We start from the raw sequence: 17,755 nt of genomic DNA on the forward strand, positions 1-17,755 counted from the left end.
TACATGTAGAAAAGAGAAATTTATAATGGCATTAGAACTTGCATGATTGGACAAGTCACAAAGTTAGATAAGGGCAAACCATGTTGAGATGAAAAACTGAATTTCAGTGGGAAGACTAAAGTGAAGCTTATGACCAGAAACATCAGCTCTGGGTAGAAGTCGACAGTGCTCTTGGCAGGCACAAACTACCTACAAAGGAGTTTGTCAGGGATGCTAGATCTGGACTGTTTAGGGCTTCTGATCTTGGGATTCTTGCCTGGAACAGCTTAGCGAATCTCCTATTCCTACCAATATAGTAGGAGATGGTCTATTCTATCTTTCTATATCTCAAAGACATGGTAGGAAAAGGGAGAAATTCAAAGATCCAACAAAAAAAAAAACCAACCAGAAAAGGACTAGGAGAGAGTTTCTTTAGATGTTTAACTAAAAGTATGCTGAGGACTGTTTCCAGCCAGCTTCCCCATCTTGATAGTCACATAAACTGAGGCAAAGACTGTCTTGAGCCTACTGAAGAGTTCATAAGTTCAGAGTACAGCCACATCAGTAGAGGGTCTCTGCATTGCTGCTCCGGGGTCGCTTGATCTTCTCAATATTCTTTAGAATCATGTCATGCAGAGTCACCTGGAAGGAGAGAATCTGGCTGTTAGTTTTTTTCCCTGACTCTGACAAGTATATTTGTTTAGCCAAGAGTATCATATTTTTCTCCAGAGAAAGTCAGAAAGATTATTGCCCAACAACCTAACATTCTATACTTCAATGAATGCAAGGTCAGTTTGGGAACCAGTGAGTTAAAATTAAACCAATTTCATGGAGTCATGGGTTTCCCACAAATATTTCTAAGACACTATCAGCTGAACAGAAGATTCTTTTCACAAAATTATTAAAAATATAGTGGCTGAGAGATTGAAAACTGTAAGAGTGGTTCAAATAAGCTTGTATTTGAAGTATTGACTTGAATCTTGAATGCTGTTGTACTTGAAATGATAAACTGACACATTTATGATATCTACCAAAAGTGCCATAAGACTGAAAGTTAAATAGAAAAAGAATACTCTACCTTCAAATTAATCAACATATTACAGTAACACAGTCTTTCCTAGTCCCACACCTAACAAAAGTCATCAGATTTCAACTCCCAAAATTTTTCAGTCAGTGTTATCATTTGCCATTCTCTTGTCCCAATATTTTCGATAAACGAAAAGCATTTCTTTGGCAGACATTAACGTCCCAGACAGAATCCTAAATACCAAAGTTTTGAACAGTCCTGCCATGAGCTACAGTTTGGGAATTCTATTTCAGATCTGGAGGGCACTAGCAGGTCCAACAGCATGGAAGTACCTAATGCCTCTCCTGTCTATCATAATGAATACACTTCACAATGTTTGTCACTTTCACTTTCATCACTTTAACACATCACAATAATGAGGACAAGTTATCAAAAGACCTGTCAGGTTTATCAATGAGAAATTTGGAATTGCATTTCCATTAGCTACTCTTATAGTAAAGTATATAGAAGAAATTCTAAAGTGGACACAACACAATGGTATAAATTAGCTGCATGGCCTATGATTACCGTATTTTCCGGCATATAAGATGACTTTCTAAACCATGAAAATCTTCTCAAAAGTCGGGGGTCTTCTTATACGCCCAGTCGTCTTATACATTGGAAAATACGGTAAATATATTTTTCTTCCAATTGTAAAAAAAATATTAGCTGCTATTGGTCAATGTTAATGACTAACAAAGTGTCACTTTCCCACAACGTGAAAGCTTCTAAACTCCTGGTTGTAGCTGTGCCACATAAAGGGAGTATAAGAAAGATCTCTAAGGCTGAGAAAGAAACCAGAATTTCTCAAAGTGCTTCTCAGTGTGCCAACTGCAATGGCTGTCAATTGGCTTAGAGTGCAATGCAATGTGCTGATTATCTAAAAAGTCCTGCATTTCTTAGGTCCTGGTTACCTAAGAAACTAATTCCTGTTCATCAGTTAAGCTCCAGCAGAATGGATGTGCTGCAGGTACCCTCCACTAAATGTTGCCATCTTATGGGACTAAGGAAGTGTACCTTCTCTGTTACACCCCCGCCATGCTGGAACCGCATCCCTTAGACATGAGCATGGCACCCTCTCTTCTAGGGTTCTGGAAGGGTTTGAAAAACTGGCTTTGGTCCCAAGGGCTGATGGGGTTGCTGTTTGTAATTTGTTTAATGGCCCATTTTGTTTTGTGGATTTTATTAGAACATTTAATATTTTTGGCTGTTTTTACCTCTTTTTTAGTTTTGTGTACCACCAAGACTCCACTGGAATTGTGTGGTCAATAAATTTAAATAAATAAATAAATAAAAACATTAATAGCAATAAGCAGATAAGCATTTCAATAGCAGCCTTATTTGAAAGAAATGTACTTAAGTTTCACATTCTTGATGATTTCCTTAAACCAGTGTTAGTATTTAGGTTTACTTGGATTCTGTATAAATATATTCTTTAGCTTTTTGAAAACAATTTCAATATTTCTTTCACTGAGAAAGAAAAAGGAAGGTTTCTGTTAGAAAATTCTCTTTGCGTGTTGTAGTACTCCGCTATTAAGGAATTTATAAAAGGAAGTGAGCACATTTCCAACATTTCTCAGCAGAATTCTTATCCCCTCAATTAGTTTGCTGCAAGAGACTTTACACATTTAATTAATTTCAGATATGAAGCAATTTTAATTTATTGTGGTTTTCTCAATATAACATAAAAATATGTAAAATGGCCAAATAAACCAGGAATTTTTTTAAAAAAACTGTAGAAGTAACATAGCTAATTGATCATGTTTTTATCATTATACCTTGGTTCAGAGACTATACTATGCTCGTTTGTTTAAATATGGTTTGTGCAAAAAGCCATAATTGCCTGGGGTTACATAATATTTTGGTTTGAATTAGGCTTAGATTGTTATGTGAGCCCAATCTGTAAGTTCTACATATTATGTGAATAGAGTAATATTTCTCATTTTTAGGTTCACCCCCTCCAAAAAAGCATAGGATCTGTGTAAAATAGGGATCTAATTATTAAACAAGTAAGCAAAAATATTGTGTATTCTATCTTTATTTTTCATTACATTTTTCAAAGAAGCTACTCAGACTGATCAATTCTAGGCATGAACAGAAATTAAATCAGCATCACTTAAGCACTTGTCTGGTATTTGCAGATCCAAACAGATTGGAAAGTCTCACGTTATCAAAGGGTGATTCCTTAAATAAGCAGTGGGACTGTTCTACAATCAAGAACCCTGCACAATTATATAGAGACACAAAGCCAATTACATGGGGATTATGCTTAAAGATCTGCTGGTATCTCTCTAGCATAACACAGAGATAAGTTTTACTTCTGGTTTCTTTGTCTGTTTCTTGTTTCGTTAAAAGATGTCCAAAGGTTTACCTGTTAACTAGCATATAATTTACTGTATCTCTCGAGATTTCAATGGTTTGGGCAACATTAACAATTATTCTCAGATGGACAGCAATCACAATTTCATATACAGTTGTATTACAAACTAAAAATTATTTCTTCTTTCTTGTAATAATTTCAACCCTTTTCTCAAGACTTCCAGTATTTATGCAATTTGTTACTTACTAGCTTGCCTATATAAGTATTATTCCTTAGAATAATGCCATATCACTATATTTCTTTCAGCAAGGTTGAGACTTGATAATTGCTTCTGCTGGACAAAATGATAAATCTAAAGAAATAATCCAAGACAACGGCACAAAAATACAGTACTCAACATACTATTTATTTGGAACTTCCAATACTCCTCACTTGACTAAGGTAGCTAAAAGTTCTAGAAGTTGAATTCAGCAACAGATGGAGGTCAAAAAACACTTATCTACTTTTGTTAAAGGAAACTCTTAATTTATTAGAAGGGATATTATCTTCCAATCTGGGAAGAAACAACATTAACTTACATATTGATTTCTGAGCTCTGAAATGATCAGCCGGAGACTGATGTATTCTTTTTCATCCATTTCAGTCACTGTGCGGCGGTAATCTTCCTACAGAGACAGTCATTTAATCAGAACCATTTAGTTTCTACCATGCAATAAGCAGGAGTGAGGAATTTTTAGGATCCTTCATTATTAATGCTATTGGAAGCTGCAGTACAGATTTCCCATCTCTATACTAAGACAACTTATAGCTAAGGAGTTTCATTCCATCTCTCAGTTTTAACAGTACAAAAATCTGCTATCCTCAGGGTTTTCATAAACTGAACACCAATCATTTTGGAATGTTATTAAATTATAAAATTCTAGTTAGAAAATAGTCTTATGTGACTAGTTTACCTCCAGAATGGGAATCTGAAGTAAGGATGTGCATTTAGGGTAAGACCAGTTAACTTTTTCCAATTAGGGAAGTGGGAGGAGAGGGTTTTTTTTTTTTTTTTTTGTCTAGTGACAAGGGCTGCAAGTTAAGAAAGCTCATTATCATGTTTTACTTATACTTTTACTCTAAATCTCCAGAAAATATAATTAGTTATTCAGCAGTACAATTATGTGGGTTTCTAGGGACTGGCCACTTTTTATCTAATATAGGTCTAGGCATTTGATTCATAACGTTATTTCCAAGGAGAACACACTCTAGAACAGAGGTCCCTAACCTTTTGGGCATCAGGGACCGGTTCCGTGGAGAGAGGTTTTTCCACAGACCGGAGGGTATATGATTTTGTGTGCTGCCTGCATCTCGTGGATGGGCTTTGCTTGTTTGCACAGACCGGTTGCTGGCATGCCACGGCCTGGGAATTGGAAACACCTGCTCTAGAATCTTTTCAATTATTTCTAATCCGCCTAATGATCCTAAATCTAATCCAGTAATTAATTTAATATCTCCACTTAACACTTACCACATGAGGATATTTTGCTATTTTAGAAACCAACTTTGCTCGTGTGATGTAGTATCTGAAATAAAATGGGAAAAGTGCTACAATAGATGGTGTAAGTGACACACAACAATTTATACTCTAGAGCATTACCCCATTGGGGAAAAAACTTGAAATGCTCCGCAAGGAGATACTCACCTAGAGATCTGATCCAAGTATGAAGCTGCCTCACTCTCCACAGTTCGGAGTTCAGCTACAGTCTCTTCCTGCAAAGAAAGAAGCCAGCAAGAAAATATTAAGAGAAGACTTCATACTGAGGACAATTATAATTGGATATACCCAGATAGCTTTTATAGGTAGAATACAGGACCTTGTTTAGCAACAGCAATTGGGACTTGCAGCTCTGTTAAGTAAAATGGTTCCTAAATAGAAAATCAACTATAAGCAGTCCTCTACGTACAGCCATTCACTTAGTGATAATTCAAAGTTACAAAAGCAATGAAAAAAGTGACTCACAACCATTTTTCACACTTACAACAGGTTGCAGAATCCTCATAGTCACCTAATCAAAATTCAGGGGCTTGGCAATTGGCTTGTACTTATGACAGTTGCGGTGTCTTGGGTCATGTGATTACTTTAACACCATTCTGACAAGAAAAGTGAATGAAGAAGCCAGATTCACTTAACAACCATGTTACTGATCAACTGCAGTGATTCATTTAACAATTGTAGCAAGAAAGGTCATTAAAAATGGGACAAAACTCACTTAACTGTTTCACTTAGCAATAAACATTTTGGACTCAATTGTGGTTGTATGTTGAGGATTACCTGTAATTGGGACCACTTTCTTTTCTTTTTCCTTTTCTTTTTCTTGCTGGCTCAAAGCTGAAAAGACTAATCAGTTTCATACCCTAGGCTTTTTTTTTTTTTTTGCTTCTTAACCACTCCCCTTTGGAATGTTCATCCAGTTGCTGGGATAATTAGCAAGAATGGAATTATTATTTATATTTACATTTACATTCATTGGAGGAACAGATTACTAGAGAGAAAGTAAACACATAATTGGAAATAGACATTGAAAGCAATGCTGTGGTACCAGGGCTGGGAGCCACAAGACAACACAAAAAGCCTAGTATATTGCCCATTGTGCGCCTGCTAACTTTCTTATAATCTGTTGCTTTCCAATTTCTCTGCTCTGCAAGGGGAGACCAGGCAATTTTGGTAGGCAATCCTTCTATGCCTGACCCATTTTCACCCCTCATAAAGTGAAGAGATTGGAGATGGAGTACAAGAGAGTAGGTAGAAACACAATGGGGTATTTGCATGGCATGCTCGTGCATCCCAGCCTCAAACTAGTACCATTCATTCCTTTTGTATATATTCCCCATTCTGTGATTGCTTACTCCCTTCCTCTCTAATCATTCCTTGCTCTACAAGAGGGGAATAAAAGAAAAACAACAGGCCAGACCCCGGACAATGCATACCAATCATAACGGTGATCACATGATTGAAGAACACCAGCAATGTGATGTGGGCATTGGACATAATTTTTCTTCAGCACTATCATAATTTTAAATGGTTTCTGAATGAGGCAGTTGGTAAGCAAGGACAGTCTGTGATTGCAGCCATTAGGCTTATGAATTCTAACTTCCAATTTAAGTAACCTGAGCCAAATGAAATAAAAATAATCAAAATGCAGTAAAGTATAAAACTCTAGCACAATAACAGAATAACAGAATTGGAAGGGATCTTGGAGGTCTTCTAGTCCAACCCCCTACTCAGGCAGGAGACCTTATGCCATTTCAGACAAAAGCAGGGAAAGCGCTTCCTACAAGTCAGTCAAGTTCTAAATAATGATTTGTTCTTCCCCCATTAAGAGAAGGTTCCACCTATAGTACTTCATCCATAGGCCTAATTTCCCAGAGTTATCTCCTCAATTGTCAATTTACCTGAATAGAAACACCAAAGTTGTTTCCATCCTCTATCCTGGGAATCAGCAACTGTACCCACATTTTGACCTGAAGAACAAAACAGCATGTTAAAGAAATACTAACCTTCTGGATAGTCATTTTGCTAGCTGAGCTCTGCATGAAACATTTGCTTAGCTGAGGCCATTTTTTTCCAGAATAAAAAGTAATAACTTAACAAACATTTGATCCTTAGACTCTTATGATCAATTCTAACATTGAGTTAACACTGATGGATGAGCTACAGCCCTTCAGACACCAGAGCAAATCATGACTGACTGCTTTAGTCTTCCACCCAATCAACAATCCTAATAATAATTGTCTCTACACAGGAATTATCTTTGTGCACCACAGAAGCAGCCAATTACAACCACGCTTCTCTACCTTCTCCACTATATGGAACCAATTGTTTGATAGATGACATATAATTTAAAAAAATAGAAGATACAAGTAATCCTTGATTTACAACCACAATTGAGTCCAAAATTTCAGTTGCTAAGCAAGACAGTTGTTAAATGAATTTTGCCCCATTTTACAGCCTTTCCTATAACAGTTATTAAGTGAAACCTTGCAGTTGTTAAGATAGTAACAGAGTTATTAAGTGAATCTGGCTTTCCCATTAAAACTTTGCTTGTGAGAAGATTTCAAAAGGCGATCATGTGCACTGCAACCATCATAAATACATGCCAGTTGCCAAGTGTTTGAGTTTTGATCATATAATTATGGGAAATGCTGCAAAAGTCGTGTGGAAAATAGTTGTAAGTCACTTTTTTCTGTGGCATTGTAATGTCACTAAAGGATTAAGTCAAAGACTACTTGTAACAAATTTTGCCTTAATATAATACCTCTACAAAAGGTATCCCAAAGGTGCGGAAGATATTTATTGAATTTGTGTACTGCAATTTCAGAAAAGCATTTGATTTTATCCCTTCCCTCTTAAAACCAGCATTTCTAATAACTGTCCTGTAAGACAGAATCTCATAAGCAAAAAAGGCAAACCAATGCTTACTGTATTGCATTTCTCAATCAGCAGCCGAATCTCTGGTTTTACTTTCTCAATGATATCCACCAGCTGCTGGTTGCTCTTCAGCATCCCATTAGGCATTACAAAGACTTTGGTACCTAGTGCCATAGAAAGAGACTAGTTGTCAGGTTCCTGCCAGTTCCTGCCATCAAAGGCTGGAGAAGGGAGGGGAGGTGGACAAATGAGCAATATGACTGTGTGTACATGATGGGAAATAGGGAAGGGGGAATGACAGGTAATGAAGACCAGAGAAGCCCGGAATCGGTTTATACCAGAGATACCAAGGCCATGCCCTAAGCAAGGAATGTGAATTGCCCACATTTCAGTGTTCTCATAACATCTTGGCAAGCTCTGACTGGCGAAACATGGACTGGTCACAGAGAGGAGGGGAGAAGAGAACTTTTTGTGTATTTTATCATGCAGGAAAACTTTAGCGCTAGCCTGACTTTACTGCAACCAATTTCCTTAGTAAAAGAACCTTTTCCTTCAACCTAACGGAGTTGAGGGTCTTTCTTTCCTAAGGGACAGGATGGGAGCAGGTCTGACACTAGTTATTTATTCTAGGGAAGCAACCTACTCCAATTTCTCATGGAAATTCAAGTCTTTTTTTCCATTCCACTTTTAATCCAATTTTTAAATTCTATAGTTCAAGTGATGTTGATCTTTCTCATTGAGATTATGGACATAAGGTAATCAACTTCCAACCCAAAAGTCTTTGGGTTACATCCAATTCTGGGATCTCTATTCTGTATTCTTATTGGAAAAACTCAGTTACAACAATGACAAAAAGAAGTTGAAAACAACACTCAAATTAAAACTAAAGCAGCAGTGATTTCCTTAGAGAAACAAAATGGTTTGGAAATAACACAAATAATTTTTACCATCACTGACTGTTCAAGTTATATAGAGACCTTACTCTTTCTTTTTTTAAGATAGAAAAACAGCATTTCAAATTCCAATGAGCTAATCATATATTAAGCTGCTATTTGTAATATACATTTTGTTCATGTTACGTCCAGATGCAAAAGGCATAACATAAAATATGTGAATTTTGTTACCATATCAATCTTTTAGGATTCTGGACAGCTTTACGTACTTTATGTTCTCAGTGATTACCTCAATTAGGGCGAATTTCCAAAAACACAATTGGTAGCCAATAATTAACCAGCACAAAATCTACCTTGGAAGGTCTCTTCACAGTCTTCCAATTTTCGCTTTTTCATATTGGACTAAAAAAAAAGAGAGGAAATATTATATACATAACTCTTCTCTTAAGAGTAACCTCGGGAAACATGCTACAAAGCAGATACTTGCTTCAAATGTCAGAAAGCTTTGTTCTCTCTCCATAACTTATCAGCAAGTATAATTAATATGTTGTTTTGATCAATCGCTAAATGTTACAAACAGATGACCAATCTTACCCCATCCAGTCCATCGTGACTGTTTGTCAGCAGAATTGGGTCTGGAACGGGAAGGTTCATATCTGAATGGATTTGTGTGAGATCATGAATGTTCAGAATGGGATCCTAGGACAGAATATCCAAAAGAGTAAGGTATTTATGCTCAGGAATGGCATTAAAATATAATAACAACGGGAAACTTTTATTTGATAATGTATCATTCCTGAAATAAAGGTCGCCCTGGGAAAAAGCAGACTACCAGCTCTTACCTTAAGGAACCCATCAAGTTCTAAAAGCTTCTTTGGAAAAAAATTTGCCACTAGATCCTCAGCCTGAAAGAGAAAGAATGTCATCTATGATGCATGCATTAATATAACTGATGATTCCACAAAAGGAAGGCTAAGCCTAAGTCTTGATATGGACCAGGAGAAAGCACCAGATAGATAAAACTCCTTGAAAGCTGAGCTACTTCTAAAGATACACAAGTCCTACAAATCCCTGAGGTCAGTAAGCACTAAACTATAGGGCAAACTTGCAACATCACGTGATGGCCGGCAGTTTGACACCCCTGTTATAGGGAAAGTCTCTTTTATGAGAACCAAAAGCAAATGTAACTGAAACCACTAAACATTAGTTGAAATTGCAAGCAGAAATCAGGTACTTACTTCACCTGTGATTCTCTCCCTGAAAGAGTCTACCTGCAAAAGAGAAAAGGTGCATCTTAATACAGCATATCTGAATTAAATGCAACATAATCATTCCAAACATTTTACCTTTCTCACCTGCATAAATTACAGTTCTCCTCAGATACAAACTCCTATTTGCCAATGATCTTTTTGAATCATTGTTACATATCTAAAACAATTAGATACTAGAATGCCAACAGAAGAGTATTAGATTAAAATAGTTTTTAATGATTTTCTATAATAGGGCCCAATATAACCTTCTTCTCAAAATTTCACTGTTTTTGGAACCATATACCTGTAAGTCCTCAATTTACAACTACAACCTTAATTTCTGTTGCTAAGCAAGTTGTTAAGATAGGAACACAGTTATTAGGTGAATTTAGCTTTCCCATTGACGATAAGCGAATCTCTGCAATTGTTAAATGAATCATGTAGTTAATCCAACTTCCTCCACTGATTTTGCTTATCAGAAACTGACCCTAGGATGCTGTAACTGTCGTAAATACGAGCCAGTTTGCCAAGCACCTGTATTTTGATCATGTGTCCATGGGAATATTGCAGTCATGTGAGCACCAGTGCTAAATCACCTTTTTCAGTACTGCTGTAACTTCAGTCATTTAATGAATGGATGTATCACTTTTTGCTTCCTACTTTTAATTACAGTGCATATACTTTTATATTTTATTTATTTATTTATTTATTTATTTATTTATTTTTATCACATTTTTATGCCAAGCGACCTGGTGACCTAGAGGTGAAGACACTTGCCTCCCACCCAGAAGGTTGAGAGTTCAATCCTAGGAAGCGACTGATGTTTCTCTATCAGTACACAAAGAGAAAATATTTACTGTGAACTCCACGTAGGCATTCAGGAAGGGCACCCAGCCAGTAAACACTCAGCTCCATTCAGTCGCCCCAACTCAACCCTGAATTAAGGAATTACAAGGCTGTAAAAAGGAAAAAAAATCAATTTTTTCTGCCACCCATCTCCTCTCCAAGATGGATTTTTAAAACAGTCTGTAGAAAATAGTTTGAGATATTTGTCACCAATGTTATTCTTTCAGGAAGAGAACTACCTTTTTTTTACTCTTCTCTTTATTTGTTCACATTATTGCTTGAGCTTATATATATATATGAGTGTTTTCTCCAATATTTCAAAAATTCATCCTTACAGTTTCTACCTAAATCAGTATTCAAATTATCATTCTTCCATGTTGAAATTATTTTACTGATTTTTATCTTCTTGTACCTTACCATACTATTACATCAGCTTTTCTACTTGTTTAATTTTAGCTTCTTCAATTAATTTGATCAGTTCTTTCCTTTTTTCCAATGTGATCAGCTAGTGTTTTACATTAAATTTTAATTACTGACTTTTCAGTCTGAAATCCTAGAAAGACTAACTCAAGTAACATCACATTGAACTGAGTGGATTTACTTTTGTAACATGTGCAGAACTGAACCATACTTTCCTGTCGTATCTTGATTTATCTTCATTTGATCTGAGTTCTTTTTGTTTTAACTTATCCCAATTCAAAAGTGTATCTTTTCATTAAAGTTGCAATATTTTCATCTATCACATATTATTGTCTTATGCCTCAAAATTTGTGAACAGAGTCACCAAGGTCTCCTTTTATAATAATTATTATAACTTTCCTTCTTAATACTATATTTGACTTATTTCTTAATCTATTCCTAGATTATAGTTTGTTAATGTTAGCTTCTTTTAGTTTCTCCTAACTTGTGCAGTTCCTATCTTTCCCCTTTCATTTAAGAACAGCACCCAAGAACTAGAACCTCACCTAAAGATAAAGATTTATGTCAATAAATTTTACCATTGTCCTATTTTTATACAGTGCATTCAGAAAGTATTCAGACCCCTTCACTTTTGTCAATTTTGTTATATTGCAGCCTGATTCTATAGTTGTTGAAATTCATTTTTCATTAATCTACACTCAGTACTCCATGACAAAATGAAAACAGAAGTTTAGAAATGTCTGTAAATTTATTAAAAAGAAAAAAACTGAAAAATCACATTGGCTTAAGTATTCAGACTCTTTGCAACACTTGAAATTTAGTTCAGATGCTTCCCATTTCTCTTGATCATGGCTGACATGTTTCTACACCTTGATTAGAATCAACCTGTGGTAAATTAAATTGATTGGACATGATTTGGAAAGGAACACACCTCTCTGTAGAAGGTCTCACAGCTGACAATGCGTACTGTAGCAGAGCAAAAGCCATGAGGTCAAAGGAACTGCCTGCAGAGCTCAGAGAAAGGATTATTGCAAGGCACAGATCTGGCGAAGGCTACAATAAAATTTCTGCTGCAGTGAAGGTTCTTAAGAGCACAGTGGCCTCCGTAATTCTCAAATGGAAGAAGTTTGGCACAACTAAGACTCTTCCAAGAGCTGGTTGCCTGGTCAAATTGAGCAATCAGGGGAGAAGGGGCTTAGTAGGAGAGATGTGACCAAGAAACCAATGGTCACGCTCCAGAGATCCTGTGTGGAGATGGGACAGAGTTCCAGAAGGACAAGCATCACTGCAGCCCTCCACCAATCTGAGTGGACTAGAGAGAAGCCTCTCTACAGTGCAAAACACATGGAGCTTGCAAAAAGCATCTGAAGGACTCTCAGATTGTGAGGAACAAGATTCTCTGATCTGTTGAAACCAAGATTGAACTGTCTGGCCTCAATTCTAAACGTTATGTCTGGAGGAAACCAGGCACGGCTCATCAACTGCCCAATGTCATCCCAATAGTGAAACTACGTAGTGGCAGCATCATGGTAGTGGCAGCATCATGCCATGAGGGTGTTTTTCAGCAGCAGGGACTGGGAGACTGGTTAGGATTGAGGGAAAGCTGGTCAGAAATGGAGCAAAGTTCAGAATATCCTCAATGAAAACCTGTTCGACAGTGCTCAGGACCTCAGACTGGACAGAAGGTTCATTTTCCAAAATGACAATGATCCTAACCACACAGCCAAGACAACACAGGAATGGCTTAGTGACAATTCTGTGACTGTCCTAAAATACATACGTACATACGTACGTATATACGTACATACATACATACATACATACATACATATGAGAGTTCAGCTTTTATACACTTCTGGCAATAAGGCTCATTAAATTTTTGTTGTTGTTGTTAGTTGCGAAGTTGTGTCCGACCCATCGCAACCCCATGGACAATGTTCCTCCAGATCTTCCTGTCCTCTACCATCTTCTGGAGTCCATTTAAGCTCACTCCTACTGCTTCAGTGACTCCATCCAGCCACCTCATTCTCTGTCGTCCCATTCTTCTATTGCCCTCAATCTTTTCCAGCATTAGGCCCTTCTCCAGTGAGTCCTTCCTTCTCATTAGGTGGCCAAAGTATTTGAGTTTCAACTTCAGGATTTGGCCTTCTAAAGAGCAGTCGGGGTTGATCTCCTCTAAGACTGACCGGCTTGAACGCATTGCAGTGCAAGGGACTCGCAGGAGTCTTCTCCAGCACCATAGTTCAAAGGCCAAAATTCTTTGGTGCTCAGTCTTTCTTATGGTCCAACTTTCACAGCCATACATTACAACTGGGAAAACCATGGCCTTGACTATAGGCACTTTTGTTGGCAGGATGATGTCTCTGCTTTTTAGAATGCTGTCTAGATTTGCCATAGCTTTCCTCCCCAGGAGCAAGCGTCTTTTAATTTCTTGGCTGCAGTCCCCATCTGAGGTGATCTTGGAGCCCAGGAAAACAAAATTTGTCACTACCTCCATTTCTTCCCCATCTATTTGCCAGGAATTGAGAGGGCCAGATGCCATGATTTTGGTTTTCTTAATGTTGAGTTTCAAGCCAACTTTTGCACTTTCCTTCTTTACCTGCATCAAGAAGCTCTTTAGTTCCTCTTCATTTTCTGCCATTAGAGTGGTATCATCTGCATATCTTAGGTTGTTGATATTTCTCCCAGCAATCTTAATTCCAACTTTTGATTCATCTAGCCCTGCCTTTCTCATGATGTGCTCTGCATATAAGCTAAATAGACAGGGCAACAGAATACAGCCTTGCCGGACTCCTTTTCCAATTTTGAATCAATCAGTGGTTCCGTGTCCAGTTCTCACTGTTGCTTCTTGACCCACATATAGGTTTCTCAAGAGACAAATAAGATGGTCTGGTACTCCCATCTCTTTAAGAACTTGCCACAATTTGTTGTGACCCACATAATTAAAGGCTTTAGCATAGTCAATGAAACAAAAGTAGATGTTTTTTCTGGAACTCCCTAGCTTTCTCCATGATCCAGCGTATGTTGGCAATTTGATCTCTAGTTCCTGTCTCTTCGAAATCCTGCCTGTACTTCTAGTAGTTCTCGATCCATGTACTGCTGGAGTCTAGCTTGTAGGATTTTAAGCATACTTTTACTAGCATGTGAAATGAGTGCAATGATGCGATAGTTTGAACATTCTTTGGCATTGCCTTTCTTTGAAATTGGAATGTAAACTGACTTTTTCCAATCCTGTGGCCACTGTGCTGGCAAATTGAATGTAGCACTTTTACTGCATAGCCTTTTAAGATTTTGAATAGCTCAGCTGGAATACTGTCACCTCCATTAGCTTTGTTGTTGTTCAGATTTCCTAAGGCCCATTTCACTTCACATTCTAGGATGTCTGGCTCGAGGTCAGTGACCACTTCATCATGGTTATCTGGGACGTTAAGCTCATTCTTGTATAGTTCTTCTTCTTAATCTCTTTTGCCTCTGTTAGGTCCCTGCCATTTTGGTCCTTTATCATGCCCCTCTTTGCATGAAATGTTCCTTTCATATCTCAATTTTCTTGAAGAGATCTCTGGTCCTCCTGTTGTTTTCTTCTATTTCTTTGCACTGTTTATTTAAGAAGGCATTCTTATCTCTTCTAGCTATTCTCTGGAATTCTGCATTCAATTGGGTGTATCTTTCTCTTTCTCCCTTGCCTTTTGCTTCCCTTCTTTCCTCAGCTATTTGCAAAGCTTCCTCAGACAACCATTTTGCTTTCTTGCATTTCTTTTTCTTTGGGATGGTTTTTGTTGCTACCTCTTGTACAATGTTGTGAACCTCCGTCCATCGTTCTTCAGGCATTCTGTCTATCAGATCTAATTCCTTAAATCTATTTGTCACCTCTACTGTACAGTATATACATTAGGGATATGATTTAGTTCATACCTGAGTGGCCTAGTGCTTTTCTCTACTTTTTTCAATTTAAGCCTAAATTTTGCAACAAGAAGCTCATGATCTGCTCCTGGTCTTGTTTTTTTGACTGTATAGAGCTTCTCCATCTTTGGTTGCAGAGCACATAGTCAATCTGATTTCTGTGTTGACCATCTGGTGATGTCCATGTCTAGAGCTGTCTCTTGGTTGTTGGAAAAGAGTGTTTTCTATGACCATCGTATTCTTTTAACAAAATTCTATCAGCCTGTGCCCTGCTTCATTTTGTACTCCAAGGCCAAACTTGTCTGTTATTCCAGTTATCTTTTGGCTTCCTATTTTAGCATTCCAATCCCCATGATGATAAGGACATCATTTTTTGGTGTTAATTCTATAAGGTGCTGTAGGGCTTCATAGAACCGGTCAATTTCATACTCTTCAGCACCAGTGGTTGGGGCATAGCTTGGACTACTGTGATATTGAATGGTTTGTCTTGGATTCGAACTGAGATCATTCTGTCATTTTGGGGATTGTATCCCAGTATTGCTTTTCCTACTCTTTTATTGACTATGAAGGTTACTCCATTTCTTCTGAGGGATTCTTGCCCACAGTAGTATACCTGATGGTCATCTGAGTTAAATTCACCCATTCCTGTCCATTTTAGTTGCTGATTCCTAAGATGTCGATGTTCAGTCTTGTCATCTCTTGTTTGACCACGTCTAACTTGCTTTGATTCATGGATCTTACATTCTAGGTTCCTATGGAGTAAAGATCTTTACAGCATCAGACTTTCCTTTCACCACCAGATGCATCCACAGCTGAGCGTCCTTTCGGCTTTGGCCCAGTCGCTTCATTCTTTCTGGCGTTACTAGTACTAGCCCTCTGTTCTTCCCCAGTAGCATACTGGACACTTTCCAACCTGAGGGACTCATCTTCCAGTGTCATATCTTTTTGCCTTTTAGTACTGTCCATGGCAAAGATACTGGAGTGGGTTGCCATTTCCTTCTCCAGTGGATCACATTTTGTCAGAACTCTCTGCTATGACCTGTCTGCCTTGGGTAGCCCTGCACGGCATAGCTCATAGCTTCATTGAGTTATGCAAGCCCCTTCGCCACAACAAGGCAGTAATCCATGAAGGAGCATTAAATTTTACTAGTCTTATTTTTGAGCAATTTTTTAGGATTGAATTGTAAACAGAAAATTTAAAAAACTACATTCATAATTACATTTATATACCTTTCTTAAAATATAAATCCAACACCACTGGTCAAATTAATTTGGCCTAAAGTCTGCTCTTTTATTACAGCCACTAAAAGGAATCCATTTTACTTTATGCAAATTTTTCACCCATTCAATCACTCAAATGGTGAGATAGGTGGTGTATAAATTTAATAAATAGGATTTTGAAGCATAAAGTTAGATATATATTTCTCAGAATACAATTACTATTGTGTGCAAATCTTTTATATACCAGGATTTACTTTTAAAGTATACACAACTAACCCTATTTCTGACTATTGCAGAATCACATTTTTATTTTCTTTGGAAATTATTCAAATTATTCTTTAATTACATTTTGTTCATAAACTGATTATGCTTACTAGACATATTGAATGATATTGCTCTTTTAAATGCAATTTAAACGAATCCAATAACATAGTGAAAAAATATCACAATCTCGATATTAAATGGAACTACTGTTTTACCCAGTAACTATCTTTTTTTTTTAAAAAAAAAAACCTTTGTATATGCAATATTCAAATAAATAGTAAATGATCTTGTATAGCCTTCGTAGAATAAAAAACTAGAGAACATTTTTTAAAATCAAAATTATTCCAATAAAGCTTAGCCATCTTAGCCATTTCAAGAAGCATGCTGGCTGAATTATTAAGAATCTTGAATTATGTTCCTAGATTATATAAATTGGCGTGTTCTTCAAGGCAAATAATAAATATTCCATCCAGGAAATGTGTGAAACATACGGTTTTTCGTGGAATTCAATAATCTCGCCAGATAAAAATATTATATTCTAACCCAAACATCTGGATTTCATTGCCATGGGAAGCTGTAAAGGTTATTGCTTCGCGGGTTTTAACTCCCATAGTAAGAATAAATAGCAGTCTGCCGTGCTTATTTGGCTACAACCTGCACAACTAGAGGAATTTTCGTTTCATAAGCCGACTGGGTCGCGAATGAAAGACCAGTAACGCCGTAAAGTTCCCAATGGCAGATCACTTGACACCAACAGATCCAAACATGTAGCGTTCAACGGATCTGTGGTTTGTCACTGTACAAAAACTATTATGCTTTGATCACGGTTCGACTGGCAAAAATAGTTGTCGCGGCAGAAGCTTGTCTGGATTCCTCTTGACCTCCTGTAGCACTTTGCACATGCCTAAAGGCAAGCTCGTGGCGGGTTTATTAGAATTTCCCCCTCCTCCCATACCTTGATCTTAACTTCCGGGTCCACCTTGAGTAGAGAGGCCATAGCGGGGCGGGGAAGCCGGTTTCCCTAGCCAGATCTGTTTCCTTTTATCCCGCGCGCGCGACCACCTGAGAAAATCACCGGCTTCGTTACCGCCGGAAGTGAGAACATAACGCCCCGCCACTGCCCTCTCTTGGCCAATCACCGAACGCGATTTTAGTCAACGTGATTGTTCCTTGTGCCTTTGTCGG

General features: G+C 37.5%; 1 protein-coding gene across 3 annotated transcripts; it reads right to left on the reverse strand.

Annotated features, from left to right (window-relative positions):
• On the reverse strand, nucleotides 1–17,733 carry PSME3 (proteasome activator subunit 3). Of its 3 annotated transcripts, XM_039327675.1 has the most exons (12): nucleotides 17,526–17,666; nucleotides 10,777–10,875; nucleotides 9,908–9,940; nucleotides 9,512–9,574; nucleotides 9,264–9,368; nucleotides 9,023–9,071; nucleotides 7,828–7,940; nucleotides 6,801–6,869; nucleotides 5,050–5,117; nucleotides 4,876–4,930; nucleotides 3,944–4,030; nucleotides 1–621 (listed from the first exon to the last, which is right to left on the reverse strand). In XM_039327675.1, the coding sequence occupies exons 5-12, from the start codon at nucleotides 9,321–9,323 to the stop codon at nucleotides 541–543; spliced, it is 582 nt and encodes a 193-aa protein (XP_039183609.1). In that variant the 5' UTR covers nucleotides 9,324–9,368; nucleotides 9,512–9,574; nucleotides 9,908–9,940; nucleotides 10,777–10,875; nucleotides 17,526–17,666; the 3' UTR covers nucleotides 1–540. The 3 variants fall into 3 exon arrangements, with proteins under 3 accessions (XP_039183609.1, XP_039183607.1, XP_039183608.1); XM_039327673.1 differs by lacking the exon at nucleotides 10,777–10,875 and having other exon boundaries at nucleotides 17,526–17,730; XM_039327674.1 differs by lacking the exons at nucleotides 6,801–6,869; nucleotides 10,777–10,875 and having other exon boundaries at nucleotides 17,526–17,733.
• Between the last annotated feature and the right edge of the window lie 22 nt (nucleotides 17,734–17,755).

This window comes from Crotalus tigris, unplaced genomic scaffold, assembly GCF_016545835.1.
Source record: "Crotalus tigris isolate CLP2741 ecotype Arizona unplaced genomic scaffold, ASM1654583v1 scf7180000024364.846960, whole genome shotgun sequence".
Classification (NCBI taxonomy): Eukaryota; Metazoa; Chordata; class Lepidosauria; order Squamata; family Viperidae; genus Crotalus; species Crotalus tigris.

Coding starts and splice junctions, on each gene's coding strand:
- PSME3 (XM_039327673.1), bottom strand. CDS start 17,567: ATGGCCTCTCTACTCAAGGTGGACCCGGAAGTTAAGATCAAG. Junction 9,369..9,511: donor AACTTGATGGGTTCCTTAAG/GTAAGAGCTGGT, acceptor ATTCTGTCCTAG/GATCCCATTCTGAACATTCA. Junction 622..3,943: donor CAGAGCTCAGAAATCAATAT/GTAAGTTAATGT, acceptor CTCTCCTTCCAG/GTGACTCTGCATGACATGAT.